The 22428-nt window shown below is 38.3% G+C and overlaps 1 protein-coding gene across 1 annotated transcript in view; it reads right to left on the bottom strand.

Annotated features, from left to right (window-relative positions):
- BNC1 (basonuclin zinc finger protein 1) overlaps positions 1 to 4011 on the bottom strand; it is a 74434-nt gene extending 70423 nt beyond the window's left edge. Inside the window, exon 1 of the mRNA XM_068203805.1 lies at positions 3786 to 4011. Within this exon, the coding sequence (XP_068059906.1) occupies positions 3786 to 3794 (9 nt within the window). The 5' untranslated portion in view covers positions 3795 to 4011. The remainder of the gene's footprint in view (positions 1 to 3785) is intronic.
- Positions 4012 to 22428: the final 18417 nt, after the last annotated feature.

The raw sequence follows: 22428 nt of genomic DNA, 5'->3' as shown, positions 1-22428 counted from the left end.
TTTGTGGATTTAAAAGCAGACATCTAGGCAATTTCGTTTGTTTCTCCTGTACAAAATGTGTTCAAATTTATAGTTTGTGTGTGGCTTTTCATACAAAAGTAAAGCAGCAAAACATAAGGCAAGGATTGCACTATCAACAAATGTACTTATTAATATTGCACATCCTAAAACTACTTCCAATTTGCTTTCCAGTAGGCTAGGATTCAAGCTGAGCATCAGTATTTTTTTTTAACAGTTTGAAGAAGACACTTTAGGTTTCCATCTGTGGAAGAAATCATACTGAAAGTAATACAGTTATTGCAGCTCTTGCTAAAAACAAACATACAATAATCAAGGTTGGACTTGGGCAGAAAGACACTAACATGCCTGCAACTATTTTTCATTCAGGGAACATGCCACTAATAATCTTAAAAACACTTGAAATAATTATCCACAGTTCACAAGAAAGAAATTCAGATGCAGTTTTTATAATTTAAACCAATTGCTCATAAATACCATCACTGATAGGCTGAGGGTTTGTTCTTATATACAAACATCTCAAGATAGAGAATTAATATTTCTTCTTGAGAAGGATTTTTTTCCTTCAGTTTGTTCTTCATACACGTGCTCACTAAGTTAAAGGGTTAAGTAACCATTATATTCTAAAGAGCAAACTGTTTGCCTTAGGGCCATCTCCTCCTTACTCCTGATGAATTGCCTGACACTTCATGTATCATACATTACTTTTCACTAGGAAGCAGCATTTGTTTCCAGTCATGGTGCAAGAACTGACTTTGGAAGTATGAAGCAATGTGGGATAGACCAAAAAAACTGAATTACATCATCATCTACTAAATAGTCTATACCAAAATAGTGATACATATATTTACAAATATGCTTGTACTTAAAAAATGGGCACAGAAGTATATATAAAAAAATTCTATGCTTACTAAGATGAATAAGAAACCAACTGTGAGAATCAATATTCTGAGTGACAAGACACTTTTCTGGACCAAAATGAAAGAAATGCAAATGTAATTGAGTGCTTTGCACTAAAAGTGGTTGTTAGATGTAAGCTGAAGACATGCTTCCAAGTCCCTGGCCCAGTTCCCTCTGTGATCTTAGAAAAAATTGTTTGTAAGACACCAGGGGTTTCATGTGCAGGTCCTGCCAGTGCTTCACACCTCTGAATCATCAGTGCACTTTCCTCCCTCTCTTCCCTGTGTGGAAAAATGAATGCCTCCTTACCACAATGGTACAACAAGGGTTAAGTCATAAACATTTATAAAGGAGTTGAGACTGCAGAAGCTCTGGACTGCTGGGTATGCTACAACTGAACATAAATTTTAATCAAAATACTTCTACTAGCTGAAGGAAACAGCCAGTGTAACAACAGGTACCAGAACAGAGAGGAGAATGAATGCCTTTACGCAACATATTCAAAACATTCAGATGATGTCAAAGAAGAAAAATAAAATTCCTTCTGCAAGTTCCTGCCTCCCTGGGGAACAGAGGACAAGAAACATACTTAGGTGACATATTTGAAGGGAGATAAGAAGGACAAGAACAGATGGGGGCCAATGCAAAAGGGTAAAGAGCTCAGGAATAGAGATTTCTCAAACAAGTTGTCAGCAAACAGCTACAAAATCCATTTACAAAACAGAAGTCTGCTCTCTCCCCAGTTATCCTTTTAGTAGTCTGTTTTTTGTTACCAATAAGCCCAGTGAAACGAAGAGCCAAAGTGGGATGTTCCTTCAACAGGCTCTGCCCTTTGAATCCTATCATATTGCCAAGGAGCATGGTTCTATGAGTTTTACTGAAGTTTTTTTGCTTGCATGAAAAATAACATCAAAATACATATTGAAAACCCCCTACAAAACAGGCTGCAAAATTGAACCTTCCCATTAAGAAATGCCAAGGGACTTGCATGTATGTGTGCACCACAGTTCAGTTTTATGTCTTACAGTATGATTATCTGATTATCCCATTACAGAGAGCAAAAGACAAACCAAAGATCCCCAGTAAGTCAGCATTATCCTTTTATGTGAGATGAGCAAACCATGTGCCTGGAAAAGCACATAATGAGAAAACATTAAATGAATTCCTTAGTACACAAGGTAACAGACTCAAGACTGCCCAGGCAAACACCATTTCTAGCTTGAGAGCTTAATTGTGTAGCCTTTTGCTTTTGCCTTCCCTCAAGCAAAACTTACTGCATTAGCAAGATGGTCACATATTTGGAGTGGTGTGTGGCATTCACAAAATGCTCCAAACTTACATCCAGTCTTCTATCCCGCCTAAGAATTCCCTTCATTGAAGGCTTTCAAAGCTACCTTTGGCATTCTGACTTTGAACAACAGAGTTTTGTGATTTATCTGTCGTAGGTTCTTGTTCAGCTGTAAGTTTGCACATAAGGCTGTCAGACTGCTCTGTTACCTAAAATAATTAAATCCTGCACATGTTTGTATTTTTTGTTTGCTATCCCAACTGGACTTAATATCATCACTCTTTATCTAATTACAATGGTTTAAAAAAACAAAAAATGAAAAAAAAACACCCTAGAATAAGGACAGCCATTATACACACCAACAGCTAATTAAATATATTTTAGGGTTTTTTTCCCTTATTTTAGTAGAAGCATCCAGCATCCCTGAAAGCTTAAAAAAAAACCACTCACTATTTCAAAACTGTCCTTCAAAGCAAACATACAGCAACTGAAGAACTGTCCAACAGAAACACACATCAAATGAAATGGTATTATTAAGACAATCTATTTCACAGATAAGCAGCTTATTTTTCTGAAAGTAACATGTTACCCTCAACTGGGCCAGAAGAAGAATTACAGAGAACATTATAAGAGCAAATGTATTAGGATGTAAAGGAAAAAAGTATTAACACATTTTTGTGCATCCTTTAGAGCTGCCTTTTTGTAGACATCTCTATACATGAGAAAAAGTCACATTCACCTGTAAGTAATAACCATTACAAGAATGCTTACTCGCAGGAACTCTACCGTGTCCCTCGTGGTAGTTGAAAACCAAAGGCACTGCCAAAACCCACGATGCTATGTTTGAATGGAGGAAATCAACCTTAAAATGTTAACTCATATGACACAAAAAACACAGCTTGTGTAACTCACTTAAAATTCAAGAATCAAAGCTAAATCTGAGAATTTACCCTAAATAGCAGAACACGTAAAATGAAACCAGAGGGTCTTCCAGGAGGCTTCAGAGGATATTGTGATGTTGCTGTCAATTTCTCAGCGATCTTGTAAACATACTTGTATATTTCAGTAAGTTATGACCACAGAAACACCTCCCTGACTGCTATCAAAAGCTTTACAAGGTAGCAATTCCCCATCACCAAAACGCGCGACGCCCATGCTTGCTAACAGAAAGGGCAAAAAATCGTGCCCTCTGGCAGGTACGAAAAAAAGCAAAACCACATACACACTAAAACAAGGCCAAAAGTTAAGGCCAAAAGCCGCCCCGTCCCTCCCGGGACTCGGACAGCGCCCGCTCCCGTGAGGCGCCGCTCCCCGTGGCCGCTGTGCCGGGGCCGGGGCCGGGGCCGCTCCGCCCCGCGAGGCCTCCCCGGCGTCGGGCGCTGCCACGTGCGGGCGGGGAGCGGCGAAGGCCGCGGGGCGCGGCCCGCTCCGGCCCTGCCGCACGGCCCCCTCTGGAGCCCGGCAGCGGGCGGCCTCCCGCAAGGCGCCGTTCCGGCCCCGAGGCTCCAGCGGGGCTGCCCCTCGTCCCAGCGCCACACAACGCCGAGGTCCCGAAGCCGCCCGCGGGGAAGGTACTCACGGGTTCCATGTCTGACGGCACCACAAGGCGCGCGGCGCTGGGGCCAGCCCTGAGGGACCCGAACCGACGGCGGCGGCCCCTGTGCTGCGGGGCGGGCGGCTCTGTCCCCTCGCTATTTAACGCCCGCCGCCCCGGGCCGGGGGCAGGTCCCAGGTGGGGCTGTCCCAGCTGGGCTGTCACCTGCCGGCTGGGACCCCGCTCCGCCCCGCCGCACCTGGGCGCGCTTTGCAGCGCCCCGGGTCCGCCCCGTCCCTCGGGGCCGCCCGCAGCGCCGGCTGAGGGGCAGGAGCCGGGCCCGGGGAGCCCCGCCAGGCTCGGGGAGCCCCGCCAGGCTCGGGGAGCCCCGCCGCGCATGGAGGCAGCGCTCCGGCCTTGGAGGAGGCCACAGCTCGGACACCGTGAGGAGCACGGTCCTTGACTGTTCCGAGAGACCAAGAGGTGGCCTTTGCCATCAGCCAGCATAGCAAGAGTTCGATGGAAAGTCTGAATTGGACTTCTGACACGGTGGCAAGGGGAAGTGATCCCACAGCAATGTGCAAAGCTACATCGGTGTACAACTTGGGAAAGTGACAAGAAAATTAACCTTTTCCTTCTCTTTTTTAGAAGCTTCTACAGCTAAGAAGAACTACCAGTGACAGAAACAGAAAATTGAATAGTTTTCTGAATTTGACTTATCTTACCAAGAAGATAAACTCATTTAAAAATAGTGACTCAAAGGTAGGGATCCTACGAATCACTGTATGAGAAAGAGACTATGGTGTATTCATTGTGCAACATACACAAGCTATATTTGTGCATATTATATATGCAAAACACAGGGGAAAAACACCTTAGCACCTTTTTTGCCAAAATAACTAATTAATATCTTTTTACTCAGGCTAAAAGGTTGTTACACAGTTCTGAAGATCAGTTTGAATAGGTGTGGTTACAGCTCTATTATTAGCACTGTATATGATTTCATATAGCAACAAGCAAATACAATTTGATTCTTATATGATGTATAGAACTTGAACCCTTTAATCACTCTGTGCCCTTTGCAATCTCATTGAGTGTTAGTGGAAACAGTAACTAACATCAACCAACTGTCCACACTTAATCACTTAAGAAACTGTTTACAGAACCAACTTATTAATCAGACAAAAATGTTCAAATAATTAAATGAAGCATATTACAGCAGGCAGTCTGAGAACATAGTACGAGGTTTTTGGTATTTATAATTTCTGTACTGAAATTTTCTTTAATGCCAAGTGTTACAACTCTTCAGAAAGGAAGCAGCTTGGGGGAAAAAACATCATATTGATTTAATGCTATGCATGAACTTATTACTGATACTCTTTATTTGGTCTTGCAATAAAAATTTGGGAAATACAAACAGAAAAAGTCTCTTAAATGGATCTTTTGTGGATGTGTAGCATACAATTACCTGAATATTGAAGTTCACTAAGCTGCTTCAAGTAAATGAATCTTTTCAAATTCAGAAGGTTGAAAATGCATGTGAATAATAGACATCTTACAGACAACTCGTTTTACACACAGCTCTCCTGTTTTATGTCATGATCATCTTGATTTTGAAACAGAATCAAAGAATCTTCAATTCTATAAACAGGAATTTAAAGACACATTACTTTCCTCTTTGAAATGTGTCGATGCTCTAAAAGCATAGTGCTGAAAGGCTGCCAAGCTAATAAGTCAGTGAGCACTAGGAAGAGATTAATTTTATACCTGGAATGAGTGTATACAGTTTCCATGCTATTTAGTGAAAGGGCTGGAATGTGAACTAGAGTTTCCTTCATGGTGCAGGGTAATGTTAAACCCTGGAGTTATGAGCTTGCCTCTATAACAGAGAGTCTCAATTCAGCACTGGGACCACCTACAGATGTTAGTTCACAAGAAAGTAAATCAAAATGGGATGCTTGAGATGCTTACTTGTATTTTTTTTCCCCCAGTGTTTTGTTGAATACTGTGCTGGTAGGCCGAAATCAATGTGAATATTTGGGAATGCAAATATGTTATGAACATTACTGTTTATTTCAAAACATGCATATATTAAAATGGAGAACTGTGTGCTAGCAACCACAATCCCTTCACTAGAGAGCTCTGCCTGAGGTGTAGTCACAGTTGTAATCTCCACTGTGTTCTGTGTAATCTCAATCTGTGTTCTTTCTACTTTTCAAGGGATCCTGATGAATAAAAAGAGACAAAATGAAAGGCAATGGATTGACTTCCACAAGCTTCATTAGCCAGCAGTGATTAGGAGAGGACACTCAAGAGTTCCAAACAATTTTGAAAACTCTTTCTTTAAAAGTTTCCAGAAAAGTTGTATTAAAGTGGCTTTTGTTTTCCTGTAGCTCACTGTTGACTGTTCAGAATGGATTTCTCACAAAGAAAAAAAAATGAAACCGGCCAAGCAAACAAAACCCCAGCCTTTTTATTATTTATCACCTTAAGATATTTGGTTCAGTATATTGGATGGTACTACCAGAATCTGTATATTGGGTCATTCTACTGGGATAATTCTGATTTGTCATTCATTGTGAAGAGGATGACATCTCCATACCTTTTCTGGGGCAGCTGAAAAAAGCCAAAAACTTCTGGTGTGCCAGGTTCTCTCTAGATTGCTAAGCACGAAGAACAATGATGAAGGAGGAATTTTTTCCTAAGCAAAACTGTGAGTAAATTATATTCCTGAAAAATTGTCACTTCCTAATTGATGTTCTTAGTCAGAAGTAGCTGGTACAGGATACCACGAATATTTGGAATGTGAAAGAATGGTTAGAAAGAACATTATACAAGTTGTTCTTTTATGCTGCATGTCATGAGAGGTTGCTATTCCAGACAGAAATACACTGAAGTAGGTGACCACACCTAGAATTCATGTGAGAAGGGGCATTGAGTCATCCATTTTGTCCAAGAAAATATCCACAGGCAACAGTTACAGCTGTTGATATAACATGGTCATACACCTAGAGACGTGCACAAGTAAACAGCTTGACTGCTAAATCAGTAAATTGATAAGCCAAAGAAAGCCCATTTAAAAGTATTTGAGAGAACAGCTGGGCCTAGTGGAGTGCTTATTATAACACTCAATATCAAATAAATAACCAAACTTCACGGTTCATTTTTATATTTGGCTGAGGAAGAAATGTGAGGAACTATAGTCAAAGTTTCATTAATAATCACTTGGAACTTTTCTCAGTCATGTAGAGATTCAAATTACACAATGCTAAATACAATCCTGGATAAAGTAATTCTTTATTTTTCGGGGTCTTTGAATTCTAAGTGTGACTAAATATGACTTTGAAGTACAAACACATAGATATATAAAACCTAGGCCAGAGGTTTCATTAGTTTGTATTGTTTGACTTCAAGAGCATTGCCTTTTATTCTCACTCTTGTGTTTAATTCATTCATACTCAGCCGCTGCAGACCCCAAGAGCCAAAGAGACCTTCTGGACCCCAGAACACATAATTTTTGACTCCCTTCACCCTCAGGTTATTTCCTGTTCTCCAGCTGTGATGATTTCACTCAATCATAGTCACTCAGATGCTATTGCCTACTACATATGGGAGAAGTAACATTTGTCCATAATTTGTTCAGAACTGCTTTAGAAAAAAGTAGAGTTGTACTTATCAGAAGAATAAACGGTACAGGGGTAGTTCTGTTGGGAATCAGTTAGTCTTGTAATGTAATAATTACTGTATTGTAACTTTATTATGAAATTCAGCTATAGAATTTGATAAGCAAAGTTGCAAATTATTTGTGTTCTAGAATCTTTGGAAGATGCATTTAAAAGTAATCACAGTTCTAACCACTAGGGAAAAAAAATCATGTGATGTGTGCCAGCTGCACGTTTTTGTTCAGCCACTGAAGAGTCTCCCTGCATGAATCTTTGGTTGAGGTTGGATTTTTATCATGCATCAGTATATAAATTCAAGAGAATGAACAGCATGTCTTTCTTTTTCTTCAGTAAAAAAATTGACTAATGCCACAGTGACCTCATACAGCTATGTTTTATGCTTTTGGCATTTTGGCTCAGGACAGTGAGAAGATAAGAAGGATGCATGTCCAGCTGTAAAGAAATAAGCAATCTAATCATACTGCTGAAAATGATATAGTTCTGTTTCACTGCTGGTTCATCTTGTTTCCTCTTGTACCTCTGTTAAGGAGTGAACATGTCAGGCTGTGATATCATTCATTAGGACGGCCATGCCAGCTACAGAGTCTCTGTCTTGAGCCAGCTGAGAGATTCTTCTTTTGGGGAGTGGCAATGGTGAAATTGGAATTGCAGGAACACAAATTTTTGGTTTGTCATTCAGCGGTTGGCAGATGGAATACTGCATCAAACAGTGGACTGTGTAAATTGCAGACAAAAGTTGGCATAACGAGAAAGTATGAATGAAGGGTACTTTTCATTAAGGTGTATGAATATATGCTTTTAAGTGATATTAATTTGATTTGGGTAGTGTCAATAGCGTGTCAATCCAGTGGAAGCAGAAGTCATTTTGCATTTAAGCTGCTGACTCTGCTGATTAGTTTCGTGGGGAACAGGTCCACGGCCCTTTTCCTTTGTAATGACTATCTCTGTAACAAATGTAGCAAAAAGGAGTACTCTGGAGTACTGCTTTCTTCAGGTTATATAAAACAACTGAGATTCCTTGAGGGCTTCTCTCTGCCCAGGCAGTCAGAGGGCTCCTTTGAAGGTGGCTGGGAGTCGTCGTAACTCCAGTGTTTAAAAAGACAGAAGAAAGTTTGAGTCATCATGACATGATAACTCAGGTAACGCTTTCTGAGGCAAATGAGGACTTTTCTGATTATTACAGCTCCAAAAGCAGTGTGTGTCAAGCCCTCACAAATTTTATGCTCTTCCCTATCATTACTTTGTCTCACTTTGAGCTTTCTTTAATAAAGATCTTACCATGTGGCATTAGACCAGTTAGGCTAATTTCATGTGTAGGAATGACATTTGAAAGAATTTTAACAGATTAGGGGAAGGAGTATCTTGTAAAAGCATCCTTCAGCCTGATTAGTTGTATACACATGGTTTAAGGAAAAAAAAAGTCATGCTTCACTAGCCTTCTGGAACTCTTTGAAGATAACACTGCCAAGATAGGGTGTAGCATGGACATTATATTTTTAGATTTTCAGGAGTCATTTGACAATGTTTTACCCAAGAGATTAATGCTTAAAGAGAGGGGAGTTAAGGGGCAAGAGAAATGTTTGCTCATTAGATTGAAAAGTAGCTCTAAGCAAGAGCAATGAGGAGCTAGAAGTGTCATTTTTACAGATGGGGAGAAGTAGAATTTGTAAGGTTGCAGCACTTCTGTGTATCAAATTAACTTATTTACATAAACGGCTTGGATGGATGTATTCTTCTGAAACTAAAACAGGCTCATTATTATTCATTTATTGCACTAAGAAACTGAGTTTGTAATCCCAGTATGCTGAATGCTGTATTTTTTGAGACTGTCCCAGCACCCTTCTAGACGCTGTGGAACAAAAGCAGAAGGCAAGTGTTGTTTTCCTGATTACACAGAGGAGGTTCTGAGGCCTGGACAGACTTGATCCAAGCCACAGAGGAAAATCAGTAGATCTGATGAGTGAATATGTTTTCTTAGTCATGAGATGAGATTTCTGACTGGGAGAGGATACTTCACAGGAAACAACAGTAAATTCCAATAATCAGTGAAGTGCTGAAAAGCAAATATTGCCAGGTCAACAAATGTGAAATGCATCTCCAAATAAATATACAATCTAATTAGAAAAGAAATTTAAATTTTATTGTAAAATATATCTTTTAGCATAACTTAGGTATCTGTAAGAAATACAATTTTATATAGAAATTACTTCAAAGAACATACTTAGAAGAGTTCGCTCTCCGTGATTTATTAAAAAAAAACTTTAAAAATGGTGCAACATTCCTAATTAAAATTTGTTTAGTTCAAATATAAGTTCTAAATTGTTGTCTTGTATCTTAATGGTTTCTATTTGTTACAGAAAAAGAACTAAGCAGAAAGGAGCACTTATTTTGGCCCACGCATGTATGTAATGGTACAACGGTGACAAATGGAGTGTGAGCACCACGGTGTCTACAACTTGGGTTTGAAATAATAAGCTTAGCAAGATGTGAACATGACCACACACATCAAAAGATGTTCCAAGATGCTGCCTGCCTCTTTCTGTGCATCCACTTCCCAGCATGCTAAGCATAAAATTGTAAGTGATAGATGAAATTTTCGAAGAAACTACCTATACTGTAAAAAAAAAATATTCTCTTTTTAGATGAGGAATGTGTCTTACATTTTTATATGTCTTTCTCCTAGTTTAAATATCCCCTTTCAAAAAACCAAGACCCTACCCTTCTGCTTTGTTTTTGAGTTCCTAGGAATCCTGCCTGACTACACTTCCAATACAAGATCTGGATTTACTCTTGCAAAGGAAGCTTCATAAAACTCCAGCATAGATAATACTAATTTACCCAGCTGTGAAATGGAACAGATTGAACTTTTAAGGACTTCATCTTAAAAATGTCTCATCTCTCTTCCCATTCTGCTTATCTCCTTCAAACTTTACTGGGAGTTCTTGGAACTACTCAGGGCTCTTCTCTGCCTGTTTATAGGCCCTTGCTTTGTGCATATAGACACTTAACTAGAATGTAGCTGTAGGAACAAATTCCTGTGAGGCAGGTTAGGGTAGTAGTTTGTACTATTTGATACTGCATTCTTAATAATTAGCAGATGTGCTTTTACATCTTGGTAAACATAAGGTAAGTTTAGGTACTTTGATGGCCAGTGAAAGTGGGCTAATCAACCTTGTACCCACCACAGGAAAACAATGTGTGCATGAATAGCTGCCATGGATTACATAATACACTGTAATTTTTACCTCCTCTTACTTCACAGTTTGTGCCTGGAAATAACTTGTTCTGGTTGCTGTATCTGACTTGTTGAATGACTGAGTGATTGTAGGAACTAATCCATGCATTACCTATAAAATCTCTTCCTTAGCTGGAGCTGTGCATGCTAAGGATTTTTATCAAAACGACAAAGGCTCTAATCCCAGTTCCTTATCAATGTTATTAATGTAATTATGTATGTTTGCATATTCTTTGTGCAGGATGGCTGTGGTAGGGTATTTTATGCTAAAGCTCCAATACAGGCTTTACCCATGCCTAGGTTGGAAGTGCCACACCTCTTAGATGGCATACAGAGGTATCTAAGTTAGAAAAGCTGCTCAGTGTGCTGTTATTGCTTGTGTTATGTCCTAAAGGAACATGAGTCAATCAATAATTAAGCCACAAAGTACTGCCTGTTGACATGGCAACATGTTCACAGATGTGACGTGAACTTAATGTCCTTCTTTCATGTCTTCTGTGAAAGTAAGAGTCTCCTAAACTCAGCAACAAAGAATTGGAGCAGACATTGCCAGGGGAAAAGGAGTAAATACAAAAATTAGATTATTTATTTTATAAAAATGGATGCCTTGGAACCCTTTCTCTCTCAAATCTACTGTAATAAATGGTCTCTCTCTTTTTTTTAGTACAAGGACCTTTTCCTGATCAAAAAATCCCCAATTGCTTATTGCCAAACTCTTTTAGAAGCATGAAATGAACTTCCTTATGGATCGCTTTCATGATTGCTTCTTTCCCATGTATTTCACCCCACCCACATTTTTTAATGGAGCTGAAGTGAACACAGTCTTTTAGGTTACTGCTGTTTAGGCAAGACCTGTCTAGCTCCAAGAATAACATTAGCTGCTGCACCACAGATTAAGGGTTGGCATGAAGGTCCAAATGTGAGTTTGTCATCATTGGTTGGTGCCTGTTCTGAAGACGAAAGAAGCACGAGCTTGTGTGACATCAACTTCCGTACGTTGGGATCTTTTCCCTGGCTGTTTCTGCAGTTTCCCTACACGTGCTCCCACTCTCACACTCTCTCTGCTTGCCAGTTACCCTATTCTCCTCTTGGCTTGTGTGTCTTTCTTCCAAGCTTTCTGCAGCAGATGTTAATGGGTCTCGCAAACATGTTTTGTTTGCCACATGTGTTGCTACCTGTGTCACAATGGGAGAGGGTAATTTTTCTTTTTTTCCAGGGCATCTTTTTACTTCTGCCTGAGTTGGTCTCTTGATCTTTCACACATTAAAAGTTTACTGCACGTTCTTTCCTTTGGGAGCTTGGTGTCCTCCATGCAAAGGACATGTCCAGTCCAGCAGAAATACGCTTTTATAAGATTGCTTCAACACTGTTTGTGCAACCACTTTGCAGAACTTTGTTATTCATGATTTTATCTTGCCACTTGATATGCATAATAGCTTGAAGGTGCCGTTGATTAAATTTTTCCAATGCTTTGATGTACCAGTGCTAGCATTTCCATGTTTCTCAGCTCTAGAGTGAGGTAAAATTTAGAACACTACAGTAAAGCCAGGGTTTCGTCTTATGTCTAATAATGTACTAATTCCAGATTTATTGGATATAATTCTCCATCTCAATATACAAAGACTAATTGATGTATAAAAGCCAAATATTTTGAAACTCACGTAAGGGAAAGACATTAGAAACAGAGTTTAAAATTGTGTGTATTCCTTGCCCTTTAAGAAATCAGGTAACAGTTTTGATAGCATAAATTTTGTAAAAGTACAAATCTCAGCTGCAGACTACTGTGCAGCTGGGCAGTCTGAATGTTTGGTGGATCCTACACCCTTCAGCAATTGTTAATCCTAACCTTCCAGACATAAAATATGTGGAAAAGTAATACCTAAGTACAGTGATAAAAAGAGAAAGACACGATTGCTGAGACAGCAGGGTGACCTCATACTTTATGAAATACATCCCTTCATTTCTCCTTGGCTGCTTTTTTTAAATGCTTTTCTTCAGCATCCTATGTGAGCTCAGATCTCTGAGCAGATGAAATTTTATTTTTAAACAAGAAACTTATTTTTGCTTATATCACTTTTCAGATCAATTTTGATTAAAAAGTATACTCTAGCAATGTATTTTGATAGGATGAGGAACAATTCAAGAATTTAAGATCTGCAGCAGCATCTTTGTGTTTAGATTTGGGCAAAGTGTACAGCTGAATGACATGTTTGCTGTGCCCTTAATAAATAAATTGCTCACTGGCTGTGCTGCTTGCAAACAGACAGCCTTTGGGCAATGCCCATTTTTCCTTTGTAATGTTTGAAAGGCAGGTTCAGTTGAGCTGGAGAAAGGGGCCCAAATCTCCATTTTAAAATACTGACATGCTATTTTCATTTACTGAAAAATAATACTCTAAGGCTCTTGACTTGTAATTCTTCTGTGAATTTTTAACACACAAATCAGTACATAAACCTGACGATACATATAATTTACAAACAAAAGCTAGACATTTAATGGGATTTCTGCAGGCACATTATAATTATACATGAACAATAGTCAGCAGGGAAGGGAGTGATGGTAGCACCATTAGGAAAAGAGAAGCATGACTGCTACCTCTGCAAGACTTAACTTGATGGGAACTCAGCTATTCCCATGGCAATTCAAAACACTGAAATTATGCTGATTTAGTACCTGGTGTGCATTTATGACACGTTTTTGTTTTTTTTTTTTGATCTTGCCTTAAAGTGTCACATTGATATAAGTGGGCCTCAACACACGCAATGAAATTCCACCCATTCAAAAGAAATTAATATGCACAATACCTTTGGTTCACTGTCCAGCACATGTACATGTTGGAAAAAAGCACATTAAATTATTGTACCATTGAATGTATTTGGATCTCTTCTAAGCTGTAAAGTATACTTTATTCTGACCTTTAGTACTCAGAGACTTTCATTAATTTTGCAAATTACAGTGTTTATCTGGTTCATTCCTGTGACTTTAATAGCCCCATCTGCTGGCTGAGCACCAGGTACGAGAACGAGCATGTACTTTTGAAAGCCTCTTGTTGTAACAGGGCTTCCATTAACTTGCTACTGAAATCTTCTGGTTTTTTCCTAAGTGAGACAAAACAGAGAAAATTGGGAAACTGCATTTTATAGATGCATATTATCTCACAATGCTGTGGAGTTCATTTTGTGTTTGCAAAGTTCTTCGTTCCTGCCAGTGTCAGTCTGCTTTGCTAATGATAAAGATGGACTTTTGTTGTTCTAGGAACTTAATTTCCTAAAACAATTTACAGTTTGCTAAAGTGAAAAGCTGTGAAACTGTAGAAACTGGAAGAAAACATAAGATTAAATGTAAATGGAAATGCTCACTGAGAAAGGAACTAAGCAATGATTTGCCCTCAGATGCAGTACATCAGTAGCATTGAGACTGTGTTGTGTTCTGGAGTTTGTCTCATTGCTACTCTTCCCTAGGCATCCATTTGTGTACAAGGTAGGATACAGGGCAGGAGAGACTCTTGATGTGGCTCAGTAGGCTCATTTTCATGTTCTAGTGTTCTTTTAATGGAAATAGATGTGACAGATCTCCCAGAAATAATGAGGGAGGCTTGATTCATCCCCTCATTTTTTAAATGGAACTACTCTGTACTGCTTTTTGAGGGAAAGCTTTTGATGTTGCATGTATAGCCATGGTACTACTTGTTCTACAGCGATATAAAGAAAGTAGCTTACAAGATAGCTAAAGAATATTGAGCATGTGTTTCTTGTGCATCACTGAAACTGAACACAAATTTGATGTTGCATCTGCAGATTGTCCTAAAACAGTACTGTTACTATAAACCTGTGATTCATCTATTAATATGGCAAAATCCCTTTAATAGATTTCAATGATATTTTAAAATATCTTACATATAAAAATATATTCTCTACAAAATCTGTCAAACCGCCTGGGAAAGGAAAATCGTGAAAAAAACAATGTTGGGGGAGGATGTATGTTGGAGGAGTATACCAGATATCTGACTGTGGTCACTATGAAGAAACAAAAACTTGAGGAGGAAGGGAAAATGGCTAATGAATGTACAGTGAATAAGAGCCTAAACTGTATTATAATTTGTGATGCTGTCCATTGCAATAAAGATCACCTTAATTCTTTTGCAATTTTCAGTAAAGAAAACTATGCTGAATAAGGGCAATTTGTCTTTTCCCAAAGTTTAATCCAGTGACTGAAGACAGAATGATTTAACAGAGCTTAAACAAGCACTAACAGAAAAATAAGTTACTACAGCTATCCTATTAATCAGTGGATTCTAATCTGATAAGATACTTGAGTGTTTTTTAGGGCAGTGAAATGTACAAGACAAGTCAAAATCACTTATGATATGGTGGTATCAGCAATATAGGAATTCAATTTTCTTATGACTGTGAAGACTTTCAGTAAGTCCTTGCAAGGAAGTCACAGTGAAACTATTACTGTCTTAGTAAATTAATGTTTACAAATCCTTGTGAACTCAAATTGGTTGGTAAAAGTTATCTTCGCTTATAGACTGGTCTAAAATACAAAGGGATTGAGTATCAAAAATAAGTCAAATATTTATTTCATAAAGATTAAGTTCAGGATTGTGTTCATGTTATTTTAAAAGCTTTTTCAAAACTCAGTTGGTGAAATTTTCAAAATATTTAAATGTTTCAGGTGAGTTTTACTGAAAGTCAAAAGAGCTCATGGTCCCCATTCACATAATTGCCTGGGAAAATATCAGCTGCTATCCTAGTTCTGTAATAAATAGCACATGGCTTAGGAGACCAAAGGAGAGCTTCCTGCTGAAGATCATGCACAAATACTAGCATACCATGGAAAATTTTCTGGTGGCGTCAGTGCAGAAGATACAACACAGGATGCCTTTAAGTGCATTAAAAGAACACAGATGATTTTAAAAGGAAACCTGGCAAATACATTGATCATATGTTCAAGATCAACATTTTCCAGTTAGTAGGAGTGTTCCTGTAATATCTTTCTACTTGTGCTCTTTTGTTTTCCAAATGCATTTAGCACAGTGATCCAAGGAAATCCACCCTGCTGCAGCTTTCCCAGCCTCTGTGCTGCTCCTCTCCTGCAGAGGTGTTCTTTAATGAGCACATGTTTCTCGGTCACAGGTAGTCCACGTTATGCCTGACTGCATTTCTTTACAGGCTTTAAAACCCTAAGCCTGAAGGCACAAGTGCCATATGTACACTGGATGGAAGCCTGATCCTTCAGTGGACAGCTCAAGTGATTATGAATTACTCACTTGTGAAATCCGGGAGTGATATAAACAAAAGGACTGGTGAATCATTAAAAAAACTGATTTCTGTTTTAAAAACAATTTAATTCATTTAATAATAAAGTTTTAAAGTTAGCTGAAAGATTTCTAACCAATTATCCTGTATACCATGAGAAAAAAAGTATATACAGAGCTTACATAAATAATTGTTACCTTTTAAGTACCACATAAATACATGTAGAGAGGTAACCATCAAAGGAAGTGTTACAAACAGCAGACCCTAAACTTTGTTTTGGTAGGATTGGCAGCTAACACTGACCATTTCTGCTCAGCAAATATCTGGATTTGTCTTTTCCTAAGACCAGCTAATCCATCCTCTCTTCTTCAGGAACTACACTCACATCTTTTTGTATTCACTTGAAGAACAGGTGGCTCAGATCAGCCAAACCTTAATCCTAGCAGACCTTGAACTTACTGGAACACTATTGCTCTTCCAGTGGGCTTAGAAGTTTGCTTTTTTTCCCCTGCCATTACTATGATTAATAATGATCTTGACGCACAGACACAGATACACTTATATATACACTAATAAACACAAATAGGAAACAGAATAGGTTAAGATGTTTAAACCAGAAAGCAGTCAGAAAGGCTGACCAGCGGGTTTTTTTAATGTGACAGGCAAAAAAATCGTATTTTTACTAAACAAAGAGTTAGTATTTTAGATAGTCTTACAAGTGAGAGACAAATGCTCTTCATTATCCATTGATTAAAGGAAAGGTGGTTTTCTATTCTACATTAATTTACTGAACAGCTGGACAAATCTCCAACTTAAAAAAGATTATTACCAAATGTTTTGAAATATATTGTGCTTTGCCTGTCCTAAATCTGAATGTTGTACAGTTTGATGATCTGAGATAACCAATTTGTACTCAGAGTAGTACAGAGCCCATGACAGCACACCTCTTGTGATTGTCTGTACTTAATAACTGTTTCTAAAATCCTAAACTGTCCACTGCGAGCTCAGAGTACTGAGACCACTTACAGACACTTTTCCAAATTATGACTCATTATGTTAAGCCTGCTTTTCATGAAACTCTGCTTAACTGTGCATGTGCTGATTGTTTTCTTTGTCATCTGACTTTCAGACTGGTTACTGATCTCCTTTGATATACTGTACATGACATCCTAACAAAACCAAGTCTTTAATCAAAATGATGAGGATTCAAATGTGTGCCACTGTCAGACAGCAGGGTAAGGCTAACATGCAGCAGATGTGTACTTGCAGGTCAGATGGAATGAATGGATTTAAGACATACAGTTGGTACAGTCTTTAGTTTAACCCTAGATCTGATTTTAAAATCCGGGCAAAACATTTTCACAATGAGCTATGTTAGTTTCAACTGCCAGCTGGCACAAATATTTTCTGTATGGGGTAGTCCTGACAAGACTTGATTGTCACAATCTAGAAAGCAACAGGAATTCATTGCAGAGAAAGAGATCGATGGTTCTTGATGACAAAAAACCACTTTATGACAAAAGTCACTTGCATTAGTAGTTCTGTGTCAATATTTTCTCTTTCATGCTGATAACCTACAAGATCAAGATGTAGAAAAGCAAAACAAAAGTGATTACTTCTAACAGCTTTCATTAATGCAAACCCAAAACACTGAGATTGCATAAATGAAATCTGCAGCTGTATATCAAAAATAACACTCAAGTATCAGGAAGCACAAAGAGCAAGTATGTCAGAATATGATCTGCTTTAATACAGTTTAGAAAAGAGCGTGCAAATTCAAACATTTAATTTGAGCTGAACTTTTCTCAGGAAAACAATATATAAGCTGTGGGTGGGATAGACTGATGTATTTTTCTCCTACACATACACAAAAGTTTTAAAACTGTGCCAGCCTTACCGAGCTCAGTGGGAGTTGTGGTGCTCCATACTTTGAGGACATGCTTTTGCTGCAAACCAGTTCTGAAGTGACCGATGCCACTATTTTTAAAGCTATAGCATGATTAGTTTTCTCAAGTTTGTTACAGGCATTGAATTTATTGTAGTAAAGACTGTTGTGGGCACTGCTATTTATTAGGGAAAGTGTTACCAGATAATATTTTTATTATAGGGAAGTACAGTAAATATAACTTATTGAACTATAAAAAGAAACAGGTTATGCTTTTTGTTCTGCTCTGGGAAAATATAGAATTTTTTTGCACTGTAGTGATATTTGTTTAGTGTTGTTGATTTTGAACTGTTCCCCATTGCTATTGGTACATGCCAAGATTTTGTGGATTCAAGCTGAGGACTGGTTAATTGTAAATTCACTGAAAGATCCATGAGAAATGCTGATGGCAATAATAATGCTCAACTGAATAAGCAGTTAAGCACTTCTTAACAAGTTATCTTGTTGATGAACCCAGTAGAAATACTGAGATGGATAAATTAATCAGGGGCTAATTCCTGCTCAAGAGCTCTGAGCAGAATGTGCTGTTCCAGGGGTCGAAAGGACCAGAGAGTTTGTAGGGAGTTTGTAGGTACCTCCAGATGTCGATTCCTCTTGTATAAGAATTTTTCCTATACAGCATTTCTAGCAGTGTCACTGCTGTGCATGGCTGTTGACCTCCAGCTGGAGCATCAGTCCTTTGATGGTTATAGGTAGAGGGATTGAATTCACAGCAACCCTAGCGGCACTCTAATATATACCAGACAATGAAATGGATTTTGTCAGCCACGACTTTGGGGAAATGTTACCATTTGTAGACTAATCTTTCACTAAGAATATTTTTTACTCTGAAAACAGAGGTGAATGAGTCCACTGAGGTTAATGAATTCATGAACATGAGTCAGAGATGTAGATCAAAACTCCTGCCTTTATTCTCTTACCGTATGCTGAAGTATTTGTACAGTCATTTCTTTCCTTCTACATGGAGAAAATAGCATGATGACAACTTTTTTTAAGTCATCATAAGAAAATTATCCCTATTGTTTAATCATGTAGTATAATGTGTCTACCAAAGCATGACGTGTATCAAAAATGTTTTTCAAGAGCACTCAGAGACTACAGTACCCAGTTTTGTACTTGGGTGCCCCACTCCAAATCAGTAGAACTATTTTCAGAAGAAACCCCATGCATGACCATTTCCTTTATGATGGCTCTTCTCTTCATATTGCAGTTCATCTGCATCCTGGGATCTTTGGGCAAAGAAAAGAATACATTTCTAAATTTTTCCTTATTCTGTTGGGAAACATTTTGTTGAAACTTTGGATGAGAAAGGGTAACAACTGTTCAGCACACTGAAAACTAACTAGAGGTCATGATAAAAATATCCACACTTGTCAGAGAATAAAGAAAAACATGAAAATGCACAGTGCTTTAATAGTTAAGGAGGGGAATTTTTTTTTCTCTTTGTGACCCTTGTATTTAGTTTATACAACAAATACCTTAATAAGTCACATATTGATGAAGAGCTATTATGTTCCATAGTGTTTATATCTATATTATCACGGAACATTATGGCTCTGTGATCTTCAGGTAGACTCTGTTTGATTCTATTAAAATACCCAGATGGGTGGTTTACTGTAGCTTCAAGGATCTGTTTAACCTAGAAGGTAACTTATGCCACCTGTGTATATGATGTCGAATACAGTGAATGCCAGTGGAAAGTCGCTATTTTGCAGTTGCAAAATGTTCTAAATCCCAGTCTTGTTCTTGGTGACCTCTTTGCTGTGATACAGTTTGTAGCAGGGTTGACATAGCATGGTCAGTGCAGGATTTGCCTCTGAAGCGCACCGTGGAAAATCCCTGGTTTAGGCTATAAATGTTTTGTGGAGGGTATTGTCTTAGCCTCACTCTTGCCATCTCTGGTTTCTGCAGTTGGATATTGATGCACTGACTTTTGACTGAGCATCTAACAGATCTGATTTTCAGATATGCATTCTTGTCTTAACAATCAAAAAGGAAGAGTTGCACATTATTGATAAGCACCAGCTACACACCTTCCTGGTGATGAGGAATGTTGTCATGAGTCAACACCTACACTTTTGTCTTTCAATCTTATGTGTCTGTAAGGCTGCACAATAGTAGTGTCAGCTGCTTCCTCTCATGTACTTTATGATTCTTCTATCCAGGACATCAAATATTCCACCTGTGCTTTCTTGTCCTCTCTTGCTGTCCACACACAGTATCCTGAGGTCTCATTGCTGTACCTAATTACTTGCTGGGCAAGAGGCAGCATGTCCTGTGGCTGCTTGTGTGTTGATTGTCCACCTGATGAGCCAGACAAAACAGAACTTTTAAGTTCACGTTGCAGTTTTTCTCTTAATGAGGCCAGTCATCTATCTAGTCATCAGTTTTCATGTAGCTGGGTAGAACTTAATATCTCCGAGATCGCTGCTCTTCTATCGAATTTATTTGAGATTGGCCAATAGATTCTAAAGTTAATGGGAAAGACAGAAAACACAGTTGCATAAGTTTGGGATGATCAAGTTAGGAACAAAGTAATGATTTCTGAGTGCCAGACTAGACTAGTGCACTGTTTAGGTGTGTACTCACTAGACTGAAGGAGACAAACAGATTCAGAGATCAGATAGTTTCCTGAATGCTGTAAATAATGCTATCCCAGGAATGGGTCAAGGAGACCTGCTTGTGTCAGCATATTCACATTGCCTCTCCTTCCACATTCTGCATCATGGAAATAACTTTGAATCTGGAACAGTCTTTAAGGCTAATTACACCAGCATCCAGGGGAAAATTTTGACATTCTGGAGATGTGCAGTGGAATCCTTATAGGCAGATCACAAACTTGTAGGTGGTTATATTGAACTCATGGGAAGTCTCTGAGATTTCATGCATCTATTCCTTCAGCTCAGTTTATGTAGAGGCAAAATCATTCAAATGTGTGAAATTTAGATTCAGAGTTCACAGACTGTCCTTTACAGAAGAAATACAATGAAATCTCTGAATAATCCAAGTAATCACACTTACTATAATTATGATATCTATTATTATATTATAATAACCCAAATAATCATACTAGATTCAGGATGTGCTACTGCTACTGTATTCCTGCAGGACCAAACTCACTGGGCCATTAATTTTCATTTGCATCACTTCCTCAACACAAAGCAGGCTTGATGCTACATTAACTGGCAGCCCAGAGGTTCACAGTGTGCTGGGGAGTCCAGGTGGTGCAGCTCTGGTGAAAAGGCTCGTGTAGTCCCTGCCTTGCAGTTCTAGTGTAGATCTTGAGCAGCAGAAGGTGGCCAAAAGCAGGAGCAGATGAACTTCTCAGTATAATTTTCTTCTTTAACTCACAGCTTCCAAAATTCTGTGGTTAGGTAAGAATCTCCGCTTTCATTTAAAAATTAAATCTCAGAAGCCATAAAGTAAATCAAAAGAAAAACAAACAGATATTAATCTTGTGATGTTTGATCCAATTTTGTGTTTTGGGAACTGTCTTCTGGTTTTTGAACACCTGGATTTGGCAAGGCTACTATCATGCCTGGAACAACACTCAAAAAGAGTTTTCTTACTATCACTATTCCCCTCCTACCCCCTTTCAGGCAAATGAACTAATTTGGACACAATATTTCAACACATTTTTTGCATTGAAGGTGGCTAATAGCCTGCTACAGAAGGAATATATCTAAAAGCCCAAATAAACAGATGAATAATGTGCTCTTCATGAACCAAATGATGCAAATCTATAGTAAGCTAAAATATTAAAACTTAATTTCTCTACTTAGTTACCAAGCCTGAGTTTAGGATTAGTATTTCAAAAAATGCAAGGGTAGCATAACTACTATGCTAGGGGCTATGAGTTCTCCTACTTTAATGAGTATCTTGTCAACTTTAGGACATTTACATTAGAAATATTTTATATGGTAGTACAGATAACGTGGGAAAGAATTTAGAGTTCATGATTTTGTACTATTTATCATCTTAAGGAAAGTAAGAGCCGAGTGTATACATTTATTTAAATTAGTTAGGCTTTAAAGACCTCGAATTCCTAGATCTGTTAGAACTAAATCCTAAAATGTGTTCTGGCAATCACCAGTTTAACTGAATTGAAGCATGCATTTGCAATTTCTTTGCTAGATCACTATCACATTAAAGGTATCCTGCAGATTTGAGTCCTTTCTGTCTAAATATCCTGAGACTTTACAGCAGTTACTTTGTAAAATAGAAAATAGAAAACAAAAATATTGCACAAGAACCTGAAATGGGGGAAAATAATTTTGAATTCCATTTCTGAATAATGGGATCCTATTTTGATATTTACAAATGCACTTCATTAATGTCTTAGGATTTAAGAAAAATAAATGTCTTTAAACTTTACAGTTTATCTTGGTATGAGTTAATGAAGACTTTGAAATGCCTTCTGTGAAATCTGTGAATCTTTTTTATTTACTGAGGCGCTTCTGTGAATCTTTTTTATTTACTGAGCACACCAGAGTGACTCCCTCAGAAAAGTTTGGGGCTGTCAAGTAAAAAAGTATTTAGGGATTCCTCTAAATGTCTGTTATTC

Source organism: Anomalospiza imberbis, chromosome 13 (assembly GCF_031753505.1).
Source record: "Anomalospiza imberbis isolate Cuckoo-Finch-1a 21T00152 chromosome 13, ASM3175350v1, whole genome shotgun sequence".
NCBI lineage: Eukaryota > Metazoa > Chordata > Aves > Passeriformes > Viduidae > Anomalospiza > Anomalospiza imberbis.
Note: the sequence above shows the minus strand (reverse complement) of the source record. Positions and strands in the feature narration are given on the sequence as shown.